The 23,109-nt window shown below is 32.1% G+C and overlaps 1 protein-coding gene across 2 annotated transcripts; it reads left to right on the top strand.

The window, feature by feature from the left end:
* The first annotated feature begins 11,419 nt into the window (after positions 1–11,419).
* LOC123703875 lies at positions 11,420–19,395 on the top strand. 2 transcript variants are annotated; one of them, XM_045652059.1, is made up of 6 exons: positions 11,420–11,664; positions 13,290–13,355; positions 13,895–14,020; positions 16,970–17,044; positions 18,669–18,743; positions 19,355–19,395. In XM_045652059.1, the coding sequence occupies exons 1-6, from the start codon at positions 11,597–11,599 to the stop codon at positions 19,380–19,382; spliced, it is 438 nt and encodes a 145-aa protein (XP_045508015.1). In that variant the 5' UTR covers positions 11,420–11,596; the 3' UTR covers positions 19,383–19,395. The 2 variants fall into 2 exon arrangements, with proteins under 2 accessions (XP_045508015.1, XP_045508014.1); XM_045652058.1 differs by lacking the exon at positions 19,355–19,395 and adding an exon at positions 17,395–17,501 and having other exon boundaries at positions 18,669–18,726.
* The last annotated feature ends 3,714 nt before the right edge of the window (positions 19,396–23,109 follow it).

A 23,109-nucleotide genomic window follows, 5' to 3' on the forward strand; every position in this document is an offset into this window, starting at 1 on the left:
AATTGCAAAAAGGTCTGCAAGGAGCACAGAAATTGGTTTCATAATCGGATAGCATATGGCAGATGGGTAATTCAATTACTCGATACAATCGATATTTATGTATCGAATACACAGGAAATTACATCGAGCAAATATCGAACAAAAAAGCCCAGTATTCGATGTTTATTTAACATTAAGTAATGTGTAAAGTGCAGCGATATTTTTTGTTTTATCGATATAATTTTAAATGGGTTCGTATTTTTGAACGTTATCAGATGTTGCGAATAGGTGCAATGCAGTTGTGAATCTGGAAACAAATTTAAATATTTTTACGTGTTTATTTAAAAATATATGCTTATCTGTACTGTTATAGAGGAATTCAAGCTTCTGTATTCTATTGATTTATTGAATGACTATCAACTTATTATGAAAAGAAAATGGAGTTTTACATATTTGGATATCAATTTATCATTTTATGATTAGATCTATCTCTATTTAATTTTATAATAGGTATTTTTTTACTTATTTGCTTAGCTTACTAAATTACACATAACACAGAATATTTTCAACTTATGTATTGTATGTTATATTAGTTACCTACTATTTTTTTACTAATTCTTAGTTGGTAGCACAATAAAGTATATAAGAAACTAGCTGTTCCCCGCGGTTTCACCCGCATTGCTCCGCTCCTGTTAGTCTAAGCGTGATGATTTATAGGCCATAGCCTTCCTGGATAAATCGGCTATCTAACACCGAAATAATTTTTTTATCGGACCAGTAGTTCCCGAGATTAACGCGTTCAAACAAACAAACAAACAAACTCTTCAGCTTTATAATATTAGTAATGATATAGCCTATAGCCTTCCTCGATAAATGGGCTATCTAACACTGAAATAATTTTTCAAATCGGACCTGTAGTTCCCGAGATTAGCGCGTTCAAACAAACAAACTCTTAAGCTTTATAATATTAGTATAGATTAAATACATTTCTACGAAATAGCCGGTATATGGCATTAATAGCGTGTTAGTCGTAATAACATACATACATATTTATTTATCCTTTGATGCATGATAAAACATAAACTGGCGAACCTTATTACTATACACAAAATATATGTATTTAGGAGTCATAAAAAATATAATAATTTAGCGCAAAGTCAGAATTAATGAGTCAAATTTATGTCTGTCAAATTAATGAGACAGGTGAGCAGTTATTAACGTTCTGAAATGAAAATATAATTACCCCATTTTCATTTGAAATAAAATTTCGTTTGTCAAATATATTTTGCGTGTAATAATTGATAATAATTATCTTAATACACTTTGTTTATATAAATTATTAATAAATTGCATGATTAGGTGTCAATTCATTGTACGGACATAATTTTATATTCGCTTAATTTAAACTAAAAGGATATTAATTATTATGATGGACGCGTATGCATATATTATTATATATATATTATATAATTATTATAATCATAATATTTTTAGTCTACAGTGTTCTTTCACATAACCGTAGAAACTGCTACCTATTACGTATTTAAAAGCGCTTCTAAAACAATTTTTAGTGTATAAATAATGTTTAACTTTGAATTTAATTTATATTAGGGATAAACCCAGAAAAAATCAATAATATAACTATACTAAGTATTATATTAGGTGTAACTGGATCCGAGGATCCGATTTTTTATGTAGGTTTTATGTATTATTTGTTATCTATACCAATCTAAGATACTAATATTGTAAAGCTGAAGAGTTTGTTTGTTTGTTTGAACGCGCTTAACTCAAGAACCACTAGTCCGATTTGAAAAATTCTTTCTGTGTTAGATAGTCCATTTACCGAGAAAGGCTATAGGCTATATATCATTACGCTAAGACCAACAAGAGCGGAGCAACGCGGGTGAAACCGCGGGGCGCAGCTAGTAATTTACAATGTAGGCATCATAATATTAATATTTTATATAAATTGTCTATTATTTCAGAGTTTAATAACATAATAAGCTCCTGTGTATTTAAACAATAATTACCATAAAAAAAACTTTATGGAATCACGCTTTTGCGTATTAGTTCTAAAACTTCAGAATATAATTAAATTTTCCTGGTATTCTAACTCGGTTCAGGAATTCCGCGAAATGAAACCTAAATGCGAAAATATGATCTCAGGTGTAGTGTTATTTTAGGTAAGTTAATTTATCATTTGGTATTTGAACTTGATAATATGATGTAAAAATCAAATCACTATATTTATAGATTATCGCTATATATTTTATCACAGTATTTTTTTAAGAAAGTGTTTTTACACTACACATTTAAAACTAGCTACTAAGCTACTGTACATACATACGTTCTTACTTATTATTATTATGTATTTATTCAATTCAAATTATTTTCAGTATTTTATACCAATTTATTTTTTATTATGAATCAAAACATATCATTTTAATGTGGTATATTGCTCAGTTCTCCAACTTTCGATAAATTAAGTTTCATTCAAGTACCTAGCAATTCAATCAAGGGTCAAATCATTTAATGAAATAAATGAGCAGCATATTCTTATCTTCTTAAAACATCTTAGTTCTAGTTATCTTAACTGTAAAATATAGAGGTTCATTTAAGTATTATGTTCTTTTTTTTATTGTTAAAACGACATGGTATAAAACATAGTCGTATGCCGATGTCTGTCTGTCCCTATGTATGCTATCCGTGGATTGGGAAGCAGTGGAAATTTATTGGCCTTTCAAGAATTGTTAAGCATTTTTCGATATTTAAATTTATTTATTTCTTATAAAACTACTCAATAGGTTGTGATGCGGTTTCTTAATCGGAAGAATTGAGTATATAATTTTTTTGAGTTTTAGATAATATGTGGGCAAAGTCGCGGGAGGAAAGCTAGTTTTCGTATAATACAGAGTTTCCTGTAAATACTATACAAATTACTAGCTGAAGCAATGATCAACAATATCTTGGTATGTTTGATAATTTTTTTAAAATAATTTATTCTTTCGCAGTGATATAGGTTCTCTTAATAGCCTCCAAACACCATCCAAATACCAAATATCACAAATCAAATCAAATCAAATCCTAACATTACTACATGAAAGAAAGACAATGTTACAAATAAACTTTCGCATTTATAATATGCATTTATAAATACAAGTATAGATGTAAGGATGTGCAATGTGCATTTCAATGTGTAGCGTATATAATTATTAATTTGATACGGAGTAGCAAATCGCGTAGCATACAACATTCATGCGCTACGCCGTAACCCCTGCGTAGCATATTTGCAACTTTGTTTTTAATTTATAATGACCTTTATGAAAAATTAACAAGGGTATAATACTGAGTTAAAATTTTTTAAAGAATCCTTTTCTTGGTATAAGGGTTAGCGATGTTAAAAGATAATAATGCCTATAGGTGATCTGTAGCAAAATGATTAACTATTCATAGAAGTACAGACTATTTTTTTTTTGTAATTTTATAATAAATATGTATTTTTATAAAACTTACTGCTACTAAGAACTAAAATTCAACGGGAATATCATGTGTATAGGTATTATTGGGACAAAACTTGGACGTACCGCATTTATTGTTAACAAAAAAAAACTATGAGGGTTTTATCTATGTATGTATATTGTGCGATATCATTTGTGTTCTTTCATGACTTTATTGCACAGTCTATTTATATGCTTTGATATGAAAACTAAATTTATTTGAAATATGTAAAATATACCGTTATTAAATTGCTTTTAATTTTTGTTATATTATTTACTAGCAGTCCACCCCGGCTTCGCACGTGGTACATATTTACGTTTTCTCTACATAAGAACCATCCTCGTACTTCAAGGAATATAATAAAAAAAGAATTAACGAAATCGGTTCAGCCGTTCTCGAGTTATGCGCTTACCAACACATTTTGGGATTCATTTTTATATTATAAGAAGATTCCAACATTGCAACTGTTATTACTTATTGTAATGTATAAGTCCAATTTAAAACACTGAAAAGAAATAATAATCAAATCTTTATGTTTTCTTTCCTTCGTAACCTAACGAGTTTATTCCAAGAAATAACAAAGAATATGTAAGTGATTATTTAGTGAGCAGATTCAGGGTAATGGTGTTAAAATAAAATTGTCTTTGTTACCGTTGCGAGAGCCGTACACAAAAGACAAAGTGCGATCACTTGAGGCCACTTCGTGGATAAAAGATACTCGTGTGAGGGTGACTATGGGTTGTTAATAACGCGGATTTTATAAATATAAATAGTACCAAATATTTATAATTACACAGAGTGATGACAGCACATGTCATTTACCGTAGCTGGACCACATCTAGTAATACGAACCAATAACAATGCATACAGCATATGTAAATAAAAGATAATCGTGCTAGTTAAGCCCAGCATGCAAGAGCAACTTTTGTCTCCGCAACTATTTTGTCTCTCCCATCAACTCTATGGGGAGTTGCGTCGCTACGTGCGCGCACTTTCTTAATAGCCCATATATTTGATGGGAGAGACAAAATAGTTGCGGAGACAAAAGTTGCTCTTGCGCGCTAGCTCTTACACCGCTCATAACTAAATAACGACTGAATGGATTGAAATAACTTATTTGTACAATTTATCTCCACTTGGTTTCGGATAACCGCTAATAAAACTCGAAACAGTATAAGGAAGGTCATCCTGGGTGAAGCCAGGCTGAAAATCTATAGCAGATGACATGCTGAATTTAAGATTGAATAGGCTTCATGTAGTTGCATTTGTATTAGCGTTACATCTACGTAGTGGCTGTGTATAATACGAAATTTGACAGTTATTTGTATGTAATTTAAGAGAGAATTTGGTATGTATTTCGTATAGAACTAATCGCCATCCTCATGTTCAAACGACCTCATATGAAAGGCGAAATCTCGTTCAAATCAACCAGATGACATACTGAATTTTAGTTAGAATGGGCTTCATACATTGAAATACGTATGTATACAATTTAAATCTATGTAGTGTGTATATTATACACGTTATTAACTACGTATTAGCAGCTGATAAAAGCAGGACCAATTTCAGCAAGGGTCCGAAGAGAAGGACTTAGGAAGGAGGCAGCACTTCATTACATCACTCGTCAATATATATTTTGAAGTGAAACTTATTAAGGCGCGTTGAGAGTAAAATTCCAAAGTCGCGTCATGGCCATACCGTCACGTCACGATTTTGAATCTTGCCAAAGAAGTTTCACTTCTGACATGTGTGCAAGGAACACACGCTCTGTTTCTCTCAAACTAAAACATTTATTTATTCAATTAGACACTTTCGAATCATCATTACATAATATTTTTAACATTTACCACCGATTCCGAAAGCAGTATCTATGGAGAAGAACCGACAAGAAAGTCCATAATTGTTCTGAACTAACGAGTGTCTCACAAATATTCGACAACATCAACACATTCTAGTAATTCCAAGCATTTTTTAACTACCTACTTAGAGGACTTGTTTTACAAAATTTTTAAGTAAAAATTCCCACAAAATTTCAAATCATTGTCTCCCTACCCGGTATACTTAGAGAATCTCTATCCACCATATTTACGGTATATTGTTCGGATACCGCACTCCAAGTAAATGTGTGAATATAAACCTTACTTTACGTTGAAATAATTACTTTAATGCAAGTACTGTTGTAAAATGTAAGCTTTACAGGCGCTTTTAAAGGCAGTGATATTCTTATCTATGGTATATTTTAAACGGCTTTTGTTTCTGCTTAACTCGACCTATATTTGCTAAAGAAAAGTACTAAAGCACAAAGAAAATGGGACGTTCAAAACTGTTACTATTTATTGAATAGACGCGAACGTTTTTATATTTGTATGCTCTGTTCTACCTATATCTGAAATTCTGATATATTAAAATAAAACAATATATGTTGTTCTATTGTAAAAGTAAATGTTATTTTTCTTTTAAAGCAAACGGCAGAGAGTGCAGTGGTGTCTCAGTTGATATTTCCTTTGGTTTTGTAAAAATTTAGGAGATTCGAAACGTGACGAGTGTTCACAAAATAATAATTCTCAATTATTAATCTACATAATATAATCCATAATATAATATATGTTTTATTATAATATAGTCTGCTGATAATGATAGTCGTTAAACTTAATATTATAGTCATTTAAATAATTAACAAAATTGCATTATCTAATAAGTCACTCTGACGTCATCATTTTTGAAAATCTATTTCCCGCGATGCCGTTACATTATTGCCTTACATCTAAAATGGCGTCGCATTTTATTTGTACGTCTTGTACAAAATAAATCTCCGAACAAACTGAGGAAATGTAAAGTAAAAAATTCTACAAAGTGTTTTCGCGACGTTTTCAATTCGTTTCTGTCGAATCAATTTACCAACTATTACTTTTCCAAAGGATGCTGTTCTAAACATTTAAAATTGTAGTTTTATTTATTTTGTTGCAAGTCTGGTTTAGAACAAAATATGTGTTATTCAAAATTGTAAATAATCTTCGAAAAATTATGCATTCCAAAAAAAGGAAACTATGTTCTGTCGATGATCGGTTCATACAAACTATTAAGTAATCTAAATTTATTTTGAGTACTTAATTCTATTCTTTATCATGATAAAACTGTAGTATAAACAAGGTAGATAACATTGCTTGTAAGCATTCAAATGAAACATGAACACTACAGAAAAAGTAACACAGAACTGTAGGTATTTATTATTGTGTAATTTACAAATTGATATCATGAGACATTTTGCACCTATAATTTATTTCCAAACAAAAGACTATAGGAATTTTACTTACTATTTCTCTTTTCCAATAATTTAAACAACTGCACATACAGGTCACGTATACTTCTTGAGCAACAAAAATGAAGGTGACATTGAAATAAACATTTATTATTGTTCAACTACCCTCATTTTGCACAAAGTGAAAACCGCTGTCGAGAACGCTCCCGCGCGCACGCATGTCAGTCTGCGATTGTCCGTCATTGGGTCTATTTGTGTAATGTTTGTGAAAAACACGAAATTTTCCATGTATTTGTATGAAATAAAGAGTATTTGGAGTGTGACGTAGTTTACTATCTACGTTTATTAACGCCCTACAAGTTACTTTCAGTTCGAAGGCATCTTATTGTAACCAAGAAACTACGTTAGTATCAGGAAAACGAGAAGGAAATTCAGGTAAAATTCAGGTAAGTGTATTATTGTTAGCTATTTACATTAATCAGAATCATTATTTAAAATACATTCCACGCAAGATTACATTTTGTTTAAATAGTTCAATCAGAAGGTAGAATGGTAAAAACAAACATACTTAAACCCAAAAATTAAAAATGTTCGTGAAAAATGTGATGAATTAACATTTTCATATTACAATTAAAGAAAGATTATAAAATATAAAAAAGGCAACTCGACGTATTTTAACGATGATCTAAAAATTAAAAGCCCTTAAGGCGCTTTCATTCATTTACGCGTTTCGTGTTGGACGGCTGCTGCCAAAGCGGTGCGTTAAGGATACAGCTCGGGGCTCGGCTCGCAGAACGTGTAGTGAATGGCGGGCTTTAGACGTACGGCGCACGGACGATCCTCTTTTTTCATACAAAACGCTCGGTGCGGCAACAACGCCGCGAGCGTTCGCGGTGCCGGTACTGTTGAAAGCGCCCTTAAACGTAAAAGGCTTATTCACCTCTTCTAATTGGGATTTTTCTAAACTGTCATCCCTTCTCCGTCCCTTTATCTTTTAGAATACTTTACAAAGTGTTGATAAAAGTGTCACAATTAAAGATTTCATCGCAAATTATCGTTAACTTTGTTCAAATGTTTTATCAAATAGAATTTTAACTTTCTTCATTTTTAAGGTTTAGTGGTGTCATTATTTTTTGTAAATACAGTTAACAATTCTGTTTTTCGTTATTTTTAGAATTTTTCAAATCGGACCAGTCGTTCCCGAGATTAGCGCGTTCAAACAAACAAACATACACACAAACAAACTCTTCAGCTTTATAATATTAGTATAGATTATTATTGTCTACTAACTTACTACGATTCTGTTTGAACAAACACTAAAGTTTGAACAAGTCAACTATGAAACATTTAAGCTATAAATAACTCGGTTATCAATTAATTTGATAATAAAAAGCCAAAGGCTATGAAATATTGTTGTATGAACTTTCTTTACGTAATTTAATCCATCTCAAACGGTGACACCTCAATAATGAGATATATCAAGGTATAGGCTGTAGCGATAATATATTTAATGATTTTTAGTTCATATTATTGAGTTTTTTGCAGACTTATTATGCTTTTTCTAAGTAACATTTTTTGGGTAACCATTTAGTAATATTATGTGGTTATAATTCATCAAGTTACAATTCATCAGTATTTAAATTTTTGTTACATACTTGGAGTCGTTAAGTCGTGAGATAATAAAGACAATATATTATTATGTTAAGGCTGACCGGTTGGCTTGGTTGGTAGTGGCCCTGCCTTCGAAGCCAGAGGTCGTGGGTTCGATTCCCAGCGGGGGCAAATATTTGTGTGATGAACGTAGATGTTTGCTCCGTGTCTGGGTGTTAATTATCTGCCTACATAAGTATTTATTACAAATTATATGTATGTTTATCAGCCATCTGGTTTCCATAACACAATCGAAAGCTTAGTATGGGATCAGATCGTGCCGTGTGTGAAAATGTGGAGGAAGGAAGGTGGAATTCCTCCATCGAAAAAGGGAGGATCCTCGACCAGTCTACTCGACTGGCCGGCCGTGAAGGCCCCGATGAATGATGTCGGAAAGTTGTATGTATAGCTCTGTAGCGAAAACATTTCGCTTGCGCGATTCAGAGCGAGGTGTCGCTACAAAAATAGTCCTGAATATTTATTTATATTATTTATTTAGAGTTAATGCTAAAACGGAATATCAACTACGATTCGATTCTGTGTTACTTATTACAGTATTAAAATTAGATTGTTAAGTTTACAATTTTAAATCTTATTATAGCAGAATAATCCATATGTGTATATGTAACATCATCTAGACCCTATTAGCAGCTTTAATTATCAAAAATAAACCCTCAAAAGGGGTTATTAATCCTTAAGAGATGAAATTGTTTAGACCGCGAATGAAACCGCGGCACAAGCAGTAGGTAAATAAAACGTTTATTTGCACAACAAAATAAACAGTAGCCATAAAAAATCAAATGAATATTCCATTTTTTTAATAGCTCTGATAAATAAAGAACGTAAAACGGTTATAAAATTAACAGGTAATAGCAAGCAAGCATTTTTATATTCTTGTTTTATGATTCTTACTAAATTATTTATTTGTGAACATTAATTTAGACATATTTATTGGTAGACGATTAATCTTAATATACCTATATAAATCTCGTGTCACAATGTTTGTCCTCAATGGACTCCTAAACCACTTAACCGATTATAATAAAATTCGCACAACATGTGCAGTTCGATCCAACTTGAGAGATAGGATAGTTTAAACATGTAGGTACCACGGGCGAAGCCGGGGCGGACCACTAGTACATTATAAGTAAAGATTTGTTTTGTCATAATTAAGACTTATCCATATTTTAATATCATTTGTTGTACAAATGATATTAATATCAACTTCACAAAATATTATTACATTTAGCAGCTGTTATATGGGTCAATAAAACTGAATTAGGAAAGACATAGCTCAATATTGTCCTAAATTACATTGTACTCATTTTAATAATTACATTGTCCAAATTACATTTAGGTACCACGCGGACGGAAAACTAGTTTCATCTCTATATATAAAAATGAATCCCTATTTCCCTTGGTTTCCACGGCATCACGCGTGATTGTGTGGACCGATATCAATATTTTTTTTTGTAATATTCCTTGAAGTACAAGGATGGTTCTTATGGAGAGAAAACGTACCTAAATATGTGGCACGGGCGAAGCCGGAGCGAACCGCTAGTTAAAAAATAAATTAATATCAATTTCTTATACATTACACCACAGTATAAAATAGTAGGCGGGATATCAATCATCGCGCAGGTGACATAGCAGCCACGGAGACGCCTATTGCGGATGCCGGTGTCAATTGTTATATACTATGTAAGTATGTAATAACTTGCTTTTACGTTATCGTGTGTTGGGGGTTTTATTGTATGAACATAGAATATAAGGCTTTGTTTTGTGCTTCTCATATTTTCACTTCTACCCAAATAAAGAGAAAGCGACAATTTTTTTTATTCACATAGTCGAGGCTGTATGCTACATAATTTTACAACGAAGAAACGTAGTAATTTTATACTGTGGAATATTTTTTTGGTTTACCTTTGTCAATATAAAGAAAAAAATAGCCTTAAATAAACTACTAGAAATCCGCGCACGACTTCGTCCGCTTTATAGAAAACTTAACAAATTATATACGAAAACTAATTGTTTGACGAAGAAATATACAAATTTTACAGTATTAAATAAATTTTAGCGCATTTTGATTATAATTTGTCAAAATAAATACAAAATTACAATCACAAACTAAACTGTTATTTTTCTCACAAATAGATAACATTGTAGTTTTACTATTTTAGTAGGTACCTATAACTGTAGGTGGCTGTAGTTCGCGTTTATCACGAATTATGACAGATGTCAAATGTTTTAGGTTATTCATTTTCCCAGAAATAAAAATGTTCTGCCCGATTGTTACAAATTTGTTTATAATTTTGATTTAAAAGCTATTTTAATCCTAAACAAAAATATACATAGCACCTTTAATGTTGAGTAAAAAATAGAATGAATATTGAATAATCATGTTTCTTAAACATATTACAAGCTTCATATTACGGAAGTAATAAAAAGATTTACCAATAAATCCAATAATTACAGTTTGCCACGCTTTTTGACACCTCCCCTGAAATTCTCAAAACATAGCTTTGCACTTAAACAACAAAGATTTTCAAGCGCAAAACTTGTACGAAAGTCTGCAATTTCAAACGTTTCGTAGTAATTTAAAGGGATTTAAAACTAATTATCAACTTTACCGAAAGTTACTAAGTAAATTAGGTCGTCAAAACGAAAACTTCTATCTGTGCCGGGGTCGGCGTTTTACTGCAATCATTGTTTGTTTAGGTGTACCGACTTTAATAAAATAAATAAGGATATGGTGATTATAGTAGGAACTATGAACAGTTTATTTTAATGTGATTTTATTTTATTGTGCCCCGCGGTTTTACCCGCATTACTCCGCTCCTGTTGATCTTAGCGTGATGATATAATATAGCGTATAGCCTTCCTCGATAAATGAGCTATCTAACACCGAAATAATTTTTAAAATCGGACCAGTATAGTTCCTGAGATTAGCTCGTTCAAGCAAACAAACAAACTCTTCAGATTTATAATATTAGTATAGATACAACCGCCTTTCTATCTATGCCATCAAAACTCTTCTATAAAGAACATAAAGAAAACAAACTGACATCTTATGTCACACGTAATGTGATCTCCAAATCGAAAACGTAAAATAAAAACATTTAAACAATGCCATGATTTCGATTTTACACTAACATTGAATTTATTTCAATGTTAATTTTATATATTACATCTTAATTTAATAAATTGCAAATGGGTTTGATAAATAGTAAGGAGATTATGACAAAGAGAAAAATCGATGAAGCTACAAGTAACACCAGGTGAGGAGCCTTTTTAAAATTATAGTAAATAAAAACATAGAGATGTTCAATATTCTAATAATTACAATATTATAATAGCTTTAACTATGTATTTACATAATATATTATTACTAAGCTTTGCCCGCGGTCTAAAACTAAGTAGTGAAAACATAAAGTAAAACTATGCTGTTTTTGAGTCTATCGCGAACAGACAGACGCTTATGTTATATTCTTATTTTATTATTACAATAAGCGTCTCGCCCGCGGCTTCGCCCGCTTTGTCTAAAACCTAATAAATTATATACTAAAACCTTTCTCTTTACTTAATAATTACTCTATCTATAAAAACCGAATCAAAATCCGTTACTTAGTTTTAAATATTTAAGCATACATAGGGACATAGGCACACAGAAAGCGACTTTGTTTTATACTACATCTAATATTATGTAGTGATGATTAATTTATAATGAAACTAGCTTTCCGACCGCGGCTTCGCCCGCGTTTTCAAAGAAAAACCCGCATAGTTCCCGTTCCCGAGGGATTTCCGGGATAAAACCTATCCTATCTCTCAAGTTGGATCGAACTGCACACGGTGTGCGAATTTTATTACAATCGGTTAAGTGGTTTAGGAGTCCATTGAGGACAAACATTGTGACACGAGATTTATATATATTATTATTAAGATTTGCTGTACCTATTCCAGTTAGTAACATTATAAGAAATTTCTTAGTATAATGTTGTGTGTATCTTCTTCCCGGAATCTATACGTTTAGAAAATGAAATCTTCAAAGTTCAACGACCATCTTTTCGGCGTAAATTACACGCAATCTTTAAGAAAGTTGGATGACAGAATTGGCCTTTAATGATAAGGCTCAATGATTTTGTCTATATCAAAACTCAAGCTATAATATATTCTTTATTTCTAGCACTTGTATTAATACATTAAAGGATTTTTATCTATATTAATTTTTGTTTGTTTGCTTGAACGCACTTATCTCAGGAACCACGGGTCAGATTTGAAAAATTGTGTGTTCGCCTGAAACATAAATATTAAAGAGATATTTTCGAATAGACAATACATTTTCAATGCCTTAATTTTTAACTTAACACAATCTCAAGGGCATAGGGCTTGAGAAAACTTCGTCTTATCTTCGACTTCTGAGATTTATACGAAAAACTTTCAACTTTTTAATTTTTAGAGTCTAAAGACATCTTAGCCACATAGGAATATAGGTAGTATTTTCTAGTGTTTTATCCTCTAGTACCTATAAGATTCCTACGACTCTTTAATCTACTAGCTGTGCTCCGCGGTTTCACCCGCATTGCTTCGCTCCTGTTGGTCTTAGCGTGATGATATATAGCCTATGGCCTACCTCGATAAATGGGCTATCTAACACTAGTAGTTCCTGAGATTAGCGCGTTCAAACAAACAAACTCTTAAGGTTTATAATATTAGTATAGATGTGTTATTATCTCAATGTACAAAGCATCAACGTGAATAGGTACAGATAATTTTAAATTATGTAAAAGTTAAGAAAAACCTGTTACAGAATTTGAGGTTTCCCTAAATATGAGTTCTAAATTGCTTGTAAATATTTAAATTCTGGAAGTGTTTTTTTTTAATTCTTATTACTTTTGTTTTTCAGCTTATCAAACCTTCGTTACGTCATCGCGACCAATAAATCAAAATGGAAATTGTTCCGAAAAAGGGAGTAAGTATGATTTTATAATATTTTATACATATTAAAGTCAAAATCACACATAAGCATACAACGAAAATATTGTTAATTATCGTAGATATTAAATAAGGTTTTATTGTATGTATATGTTTGTTTGTATAACTCCTTCACGCAAAAACTGCTGAACCGATTTTCATGAAATTTGGTAGGTACCTACATACATAGAGGATAACTTGGATAGTTTCTATACATCACATAAGTTAAACAAATATTTACGAATAAAATCACAGCAAAATCTGCATATTTATAATATTACTAGCTTTCCGCCCGCGGCTTCGCCCGCGTTTTCAAAGAAAAACCCGCATAGTTCCCGTTCCCGAGGGATTTCCGGGATAAAACCTATCCTATCTCTCAAGTTGGATCGAACTGCACATGGTGTGCGAATTTTATTATAATCGGTTAAGTGGTTTAGGAGTCCATTCAGGACAAACATTGTGACACGAGATTTATATATTATATTAAGATTTTACGTTCTAAGTCTCACCTTGTTAAATTTAAATAAAAATATACAGAATAGCGCCAATACCGGCGTACACGGCGGCGTCAATGAGACCTGTGAAGGGCTGTCCCTGCGGTAACAACGGGCCGTGTAAGCAGAAAATAACTCCAAAAGGTGTCACCATACATTATCCGCAAAAGTAAGTTGATAAATCAGTTGGTTTTATTATAGCTTCGTCAGATAGAACGCGTTAAAAACGCGCGTCAAAGCGCTAACCTAACGTCGCGTCCATACTTATATTATAAAGCTGGATAGTTTGTTTGTTTGACCGCGATAATCTCAGGAACTACTGGTCCGATTAAAAAAATTCTTTCGGTGTTAGATAGCCCATTTATCGAGGAAGGCTATAGGAGTATACGCTATATAATATTATCATCACGCTAAGACCAATAGGAGCAATACATAAACAATATATAAAATAACACTATTCCATACAAAGTTATATCTCATGTTCACTGTTACCGGGTGCAGCGACTGAGGGACTTTAAAACTTGTCAAACTTAAGTGTAGCTCAAGATTTTCAAGTATTCTCTGCCTTACCGTGTTTCACGACGTTCAAATTATTCTACGGATTAATTTTATGGACGTAACAAGTACATCTAGAATGTGTTTCGATGTAATTTCTTATAACCTGATTTGTAGGTTCGTAATCTTAATATATATAAATCTCGTGTCACAATGTCTGTCCTCAATGGACTCCTAAACCACTTAACCGATTATAATAAAATTCGCACACCATGTGCAGTTCGATCCAACTTGAGAGATAGGATAGTTTAAACATGTAGGTACCACGGGCGAAGCCGGGGCGAACCACTAGTCAATAATATAAAAATGAATCCCAAAATGTGTTGGTAAGCGCATAACTTGAGAACGGCTTAACCGATTTCGTTAATTCTTTTTTTTTTATTATTCCTTGAAGTTCGAGGATGGTTCTTATGTAGAGAAAACGTGAATATGTACCACGGGCGAAGCCGGGGCGGACCGCTAGTGTGAAATAAAATATATCGCACCTTCGGTAGAACAAGGGCATAATTGTCATAAATTGCCAAAATGACTTAAATATGCAGAAATGCTTTAAAAAGGCCCTTTCAACTGGAGGGACAAAGACATTCGTTTAATTCCTGCAAAAAACAGCCAGATTGAAATAGTGGCGTTGTCATTTTGGCGCTATTTTGTTTCTCTCTTGGCGAGACAAAGTCTCATTGGTTAGTTGTGCCATCGGCGGGGACTGAGCTAGCTGTCACTTGGAGCGCTAACGTCGTTTATGTAAATATGCCCTATAATTTTTTTGATTTCTGGAACGACAAGGCCATATCTGTCACACTTATGCCTAGTTTACGATTTAAAAATTGGGAGGACAAAGTCGTTCAGACAATTGTGCCCTTGTCTGTCCAAGATTTGTTATACTCCATGGTCTTAAAAGTAACATTTTATTCCGATATTTGCTGTAGAGAGCAAAAAAAACAAGTTAGTTTTTTAGAAATTTAAACGATAGGACTGCCAATCAAAATACAACAAACATACCCACAAATCTATCCTCAAAAACTTTCGAGTTTACATAATAAATAATAATATTAGTAAGATATTTATTCGTAAATAATTATTTTTCTTTTTCAAATTTGTTTTTGGAATGTATTATTTTGCTGTGAACACATTGCCTATAAAATCGATCATACATAAATTAGGGGACCCAGCGTAAAGCCGATGCCGTCCATTCTGGAATGTAAAACGTGCAAAAAAAGCTGGCCCAATATCAATATGCACTCCGGCAGAATACATAAGCCTTATAAAAAATGCCACGAAAAAGGAGGAATTATTTAATGTCAAGGAATTGAATTATGATTCTTTCTTGTTCTGTTATCTTAATATAATATTATTCCAATTTTTAAAGCGATTCCAAAGAATTTTGCTAGGAAACATAATAGTTTCAGATTGTTGAAGATGTGTAATGGCTGATTAGTAAGTTTTGATCTCTATTTTTGTGATAAAGTACTGCGGCTTTCTAAAGTGTTTAAGAAAATAAAACATTTATACAAAAAAACACGTTATTATCATTCCAAAATTATTAACTTAAAGCTTTAGATATGGCCATATTTACAAATTAATTTTCTTGTTGGTGGAACAAGGGCACAAATGTACACCTACTTAAGAAAAAAATATTATTAAAAAAAAACTAGCAGTTTTTAATATTTGTAAACGATACACCTAAAAGAATATAGTATATAGTTTATGTCATACAAAGCAGAACAACCATAAAAAAATTATTATCATAGCTAGACCACATTATGTACTACAAATATCTTAAAATGGCTCTCCTGTAAAATTGCAAAAACTGTAATTGTGCCCTTGTTCTACCGAAGGTGCGATATGTACTTACATAGATTTATATATTTTTTTTTCATGAAGATGATTTATGCTCATGCCTCATGCTCAAGGTGCATGCACAAGTGACATGATCAAGCAGCATGCACAATCGGCATGATCAAGCAGCATGCACAAGCGGCATGATCAAGCAGCATGCAAAAGCAACATGCTCAAGCAAAATTCTCAAGCAGCTTGTACAAGCAGCATGCTGCAGCCTCTTTCTCATTCTCTCCCTCTCCCTGTCCCTCTCCCTTATCATCATCGTCATCCTCATCCTCATCATCATCGAGGAGGAGGAGAATAATATTTTACTATCTACTAATAGCCTATGGATAAATTATTTTAGCACAAACATACAGATTCCCTCACAGGTGAAACATTTTATCCACTGTTCAATAAATATTGTATGGAAACATGACATAGTAACGCAAAATACATTATAATATTATGTATACAATATCTATGCGAAGATATTTCAGAACTAACGTTTTCGCATAAAATTATATTAAACTAGTGGTCCGCCCCGGCTTCGCCCGTGGTACATATTTCACAATAAAAGGTAGTCTATGTTCTTTCTCAGGGTCTAAAGATTATCTGTGCCAAATTTCATCAAAATCGGTCCAGTAGTTTATGGGTGAAAACCATACATACATACATACATAAGTACAAACCTTTCCTCTTTAAAATATTAGTATAGAAGTACATGAGTATGTAAAAATTTCAGGAAGAAAAAGCTTTTTGGTGCCAATAAAGGATACGTACCGCCGCAAAATACCAAGAGCTATTATAATAGCAATAAGTAAGTGTTTTTTTACAATTATTTCTTTTAGTTTAAAAATAAAACGTCATGAGAAAAATATTATAAAGAATTTGCTAATTTTCAATATATAACAATTATAGACTCCTTTTATCCCGCGGTTTTACTACGTTGTTGTAACAGTTTGTCATTCCTATTTCCGTAATTGAGGCATTAATTGTACAAAATATTGTTTTATATTCAACTTAATTCCTAAGATAAAGCTAATTCACACGTATAATAATATTCTCTCTCACTTAAAACGTAAAACCTTGAAAATATAATTTAGCGCTAAAATAAACGCACGAACTCGACACCCCTTTCTTTTTGTTGAAATGAATTATTTTTCTTAGCAAAAGATTTAACCCAAAGGTGAAAAAGGCCAAAACCGCCAGGGGTCGAATTAAGAAGAGAGTTAGTAGTAATATTTCCTTCCCTTTCCCGTTCTGTTTTGAATGAGGTAAGTTTTTATTTCATGGTAAAGTTAAGATGATGAATTAAGTGTACAGGTAGGAATCTAGAAGTCGGGGAAATTTCATCCGAATCCGTTTATCGGGTTACATGTGATGACATAGAAATAAACAAACTATCAAATTAGGCTGTATAGAATTCAACATAAAATATAACTTTAATATTTCGTGCAGTTAATAAATTTATCATTCGTTTTACTGGACGAAGCAAAGAAAAAATTTGCTTCTCTTCTATTTTATTCATCTAAAAGGAAAATGAATTTAAAGTATAATATAACATAATATTAGATAGATATTATAAATTTATAATATCTGAATGTAAAATGGCATCCAAATTACTTTAAAATCCTGTCCCTATGTCCCTTTGTATGCTTAAATCTTTAAAACTACGCAACGGATTTTGATGCGGCTTTTTTAATAGATGGAGTGATTCAAGAGGAAGTTTTTAGTATAATATTTATTAGATTTTAGACAAAGCGGGCGAAGCCGCAGGCGGTAAGCTAGTATAATATTATATATCTCATTCATATCACTTGTTTTGTGTTTATCAGTATGAGCTGTTACCGTTACAAAGTAAAGTCTACGTTAAAATATATCTACGAGAACATCGAGCTTATTCCCAAAAGAGTCATCATAATTGCTAGTAAGACCTTCTATGTCATTAATTTCACATTAATAGTGATTACATTAATGCGAAAAGGTTTTTACAAAATATTCTTGGCTTGATAAATATGCTTTTTGAAGTTAATGTAAAATAACAGTAATATACTATAGCTGCAACTTGAAACATTAAAAAGTATCTATTAATCTTTAAAATTAAAAAAAAATATGTTATTATCTTTCTTTCTTTCGTTGTACTAATCTTACTCAAAAATTTATAATTTTATCAAGTGTAAAACAAAATCTCTCACGTCAATAATTTTAGTAACATATAGCAATACCTATACATAATATAGGTCACACATATAGGTACACACAGTCAAAAAAATTTATTGGGAAATTAAAAAAAAAGCCTCTGAATACGATGCAATACTTATCAATATATTGAACACTTTGATATTTAGTTTTCATATCATTTCATAATCAACACTTTTCTTCCCTCCAAAGTTAATCACTCAATTAAAATAATAACATTAATTAACTTAATCTTGTTTCAGCCCGCGTCCCAAAGTTAAGATAGTGCGCGAAAGGAAGTTCCCCACCTGGAGATTAGACAAGATAATTTACTACAGGCAAGTGTGCTTTGAGCGAAGTTTATGGTCCTTCGAGTAGGTATATCTTATGGTGAATTTGCTGGCAACCTCTTGGCCTTGCAGTGGAGAACGTTTAAACTTTTTTTACTTTAGAAACATAGGACGGTTCGTTGGCATCATTACTATAATATATTATGAAGAAATCGGTCAAGTGCGAATCTAAATAAGATTACGACCTTGCCATCCAATTATGACCGTGCCAATCCGCGTTGATAACCTCGATTTCTTGTTTGGTATAGCGGCAACAGACACTCATAATATTTTGATCAATATATTGAAGCTGGTGAATCGATTTTTTAGTGTATACATATGAATTTAATATTAATACTTAATTCTTCTGGCAATATAATCACACACAGCGTACAGAAGTATATTTTTGGAAAGCAGAAAATTCTAACATTTGAATATGTTGTTGCTACAATAGTTAATAGGATATCAGTTTACAGTAGTTACACCTTCTTTCCTTGTCTAAAGAAGCAATTTAAGCCTTTGTTATAATAGCAACGATATAAAATCGATTGTGTTTGTAAAAATAGCTCAGATAGTGAAAAATATATATTCATAGATACAAATTTCCTTTTTTTTTTCAGACCAATCTTGCGAAGATCACTCGTGTGAAGTTCAAAGAAAGCCTACGTTTTTTGAAAAAATGTTTTGTTCAAGAAATACAATTTGTATAAGATCCACATTATCTTTTATTTAAGTAAATACCATTTTAAATGGCTTAATAATTTGCCTGAATGTATATTAATGGTTTACCGGGTAGGAATTGGCCAAACCACATACCCTTTTTGTTTTGTTTTGCTGCTGTTTCGGGTTAAAAAGTACCTTATCTACACTAATATTATAAAGAGGAAAACTTTGTTGTATGTTTGTTTGATTGTAATGAATAGGCTCATAAAGTACTGGACCGAATTTAAAAATTCTTTCAGCATTCGAAAGCTACATTATCCACGAGTAATATAGGCTATATATTATCACGCTAAGACCAACAGGAGCGGAACCACGCGGGTGAAACCGCGCGGCACAGCTAGTACTACATATTTTAAAGCAGGTTAATCAGGTTAACATGTTTCAAAAGTTTATGTTACTATCATCTATATTCTTTAAAATATGTCTTGGTTTCTATTGTATAATACTCACCTAAAATAAAACACAGTAAAACCCTCCATAAATGTAATTTATCAAAAGGCACGCAAAGAAAAACAAGAAAATATTTGCAAAACGTATTATAACAATTACATAAATTGATTTCAAGCAAACAGTCCCTAATACACTCTAATACGTCATGTCTCCGACCGACTTCAAACCTAAGACACGAGCAGTATATAAATCATCTCTATTGAATGCCATAAGTCCGGAACACAGATTTACCTATACTAGATGGGACAAGCCAAACGTGTATGTAAAGTGGCGCTTTGCCTAGTTGCCTAGCTGCTCCTAGTTGCCTGTTGCAACACCTCTGCAATTGAAAATAGACAACAGAAATGGAGGTAGGCTTTTATGGAGGTAGGCTTTTAGAAACTATGAAGGATAATGTGTGGATTATATTGTTGTCATAACTTGTATCTACAAAATATAAAGTACTTATTATTGGAGAATATTTTATCGGGTCTAAGTCACCAGTAAGACGATTGTAGGAAATAATAAAACTATGTATCTGATATCAAACATTATTATTATACTTGTTTGTAAAAGTTCCTGTTTTCCTGCACAGAAAAGAACATCCTTCCGAAAATCCTCAAATACATAGAAGTCTTCACTAGCTATAAAGACACGTTTCTTCTCCATAAAATGCGGCATCCAGTACCACATCTCTAATTCGGTTTTCAAGACCCTTGTCACGCGTCTCTGACTTTTATCCTTTGTTCTACCTCATGCTGAGGATTGCAGATTCGGGATAAATCAGCTTTTTATTACCCGTCAATTCGCACCAGATGGCGCCACGTGGACACTCCGTTTGAAAGAAATTTAATATCATTTTAATATATTCGATTTTCTTACCTTCAAGTGTTGAAATGGATATGTGCGAAAAAATGATATGGTAAATAATTTTAGGTTGTTAAAGAACAGCTAAATTACATGGATATGTTGTACCAGGTAAGATTTAAATATTTTAAGCCCTTGGAAGATTTTTAGGCATTATTTTTATGAAATCTTATCCTTTAGTTTATTTTTTATAGAGTACTTACTAATTTCAATATACAGCAAAGTGTCATAATAGATAAAAAATATGCTAACTTAAAATAAAGAAATACGTCGTTAATTTTAAACAGTTTTTAGAAGCTGATAAGCCGTCTCTCTTTTACTATACCTACACAACTCAATCTATATGTCTGTACATTGACAATATTATTAAGTATTTATTCGTCGCAAAGAAATATAAATTCGATACAATTTCTTTGTTTCAAAGTAATTAAAAGTTGGTCATTACACAAGGAATGCTCCAACCTGCTTGCTTTCAATCACTCTGCAAGTCGCTTAACTTAGATTAGTTTAAAATTGTTTTTGTTACATTTAAATAAAATAACATTGTATTGTTAATAATAATGGAATAAAGTTAAATGTTCTGGGAATTGCGTAGGATACTAATTAAGGCGTTCTCAGTAGCTTATTGTTGAAAGTAATAATGGAAATTATCGGAACTGAATATTTTTCGTAGAATAATATTATAAAAATAAAAAATAAAAAATAAAAAAGCCTTTTATTTCTAGACAGTGCTAATCGTTAACAAAAATAAATGTAACTTAAAAATAAAAGTATTAGTAGCAAAATATGATTAAAAGTAATTACGATCTACTGTGTATCTAAGTTTGTTCATCTGCTAGAACCCCTCTGCGGGTGAAGGCCTCCTCCAAGGCTGTCCAGTCTTCTCTAGATTTGGCTAATTCCAACCGATCCACACCGGCTACTTTAACTAAGTCATCTTTCCATCTTGCGCAAGGTCTTCCTCCTTTTCTTCTTTGCATTTTCGGTTGGTGCATAAACTTGTATAAACGATAGGTGGGTGTCCTCTAATATCATATTTAACTTAATATATATTTTACTATATATGTATAATATATATTTACTTAACTTATATATATATTTAACTTAACTAACTCTCTCAGTAAGGCCTGTGTAGCTCTCTATACTACATATATATATATATATATATATTATTATTTTTTATTAATTTTTTGTTTTTATTTTTTGTTTTTATGGCGTCTATTTATCCTATTTATATTCCTATTATGTCGTATCTTGTATTTTTCAGAGCTTCGTTTAGTTCAATTAGACGTTCGTGAGAAGATAGAGTTTTAATGTTATATGTCATGACATAAAATTTGTTTTTTTTTTTTTGATTTAGGTTTTGGTTCTAAAACTTTTATAGGTTCTTTTGAATCCTTTGGAGGGTTATGGTCATGATCTTCCACGGTGACCAGCCGGCTTGGAAGATGTTTGTTGTTTTGTATTTCTAATTTATTGTACTTGTATAATCTGCAGCAGAGGAGAATAATATTATGAATTCAATTAAATCCACGCCTAAGGAATTTTGGAAATACATAAACAACAAACGAAGTAACTGTACCTATCCTTGTAGTATGGTTTACCGGGATCGTAACTTAACGAATGGACATGACATCTGTTCGGCGTTTAGCGAATACTTTCAGTCTGTTTTTCAATCTGATAATCCTTCGGATTCTCTGCCCTCGGTATGTGAGTCTCCTTTTAATAGCAATTTATGTACCATCACCATAGAAGATAAGGATCTCAAGATGCTATTCAAACAATTAGACGGTCGGAAGGGAGCGGGTTCTGATGGTATACCAGCAATTTTTATCAAACGCTGTCATACTAGTCTTCTCGCTCCTTTACGTATTCTTTTCCAACGATCTATAGACGAAGGCATCTTTCCAAATTGCTGGAAAGAAGCATTAATAATACCTATTCATAAAAAAAATTCCAAAAAATGTATAACAAACTATAGAGGGATATCACTACTGAATATATTCGCAAAAATGTTAGAAAAATTAGTATACCGACAGATTTATAACCATACTATAAGCTGCATTCCTTCCGAGCAACATGGATTTATTAAATCGCGCAATGTCGTAACAAACCTACTTGAATTAACACATTACATAAATAATAATATGAATAACCGTGTTCAGATCGACGTCATATACACGGATTTTGAGAAAGCTTTTGACAGGGTTAGCTACAATGTCTTAATGCGTAAACTTTTTGCAGCCGGAATACGGGGAAATCTCCTTAGGTGGACAGAATCATATATCCGAAACAGGTGTCAATCAGTCGTACTGGGAGGCTTTAAATCCAACTTTGTCGATGTAACCTCAGGAGT

Source organism: Colias croceus, chromosome 27 (genome assembly GCF_905220415.1).
Source record: "Colias croceus chromosome 27, ilColCroc2.1".
Classification (NCBI taxonomy): domain Eukaryota; kingdom Metazoa; phylum Arthropoda; class Insecta; order Lepidoptera; family Pieridae; genus Colias; species Colias croceus.

Excerpts from the sequence above, each read along its gene's own strand:
- LOC123703875 (XM_045652058.1), top strand. The coding sequence starts at position 11,597 with ATGGGTTTGATAAATAGTAAGGAGATTATGACAAAGAGAAAAATCGAT. Across the intron at positions 11,665-13,289 it reads GAAGCTACAAGTAACACCAG|CTTATCAAACCTTCGTTACG; the intron begins GTGAGGAGCCTT and ends TTTGTTTTTCAG. Across the intron at positions 17,045-17,394 it reads AGCTATTATAATAGCAATAA|CAAAAGATTTAACCCAAAGG; the intron begins GTAAGTGTTTTT and ends TATTTTTCTTAG.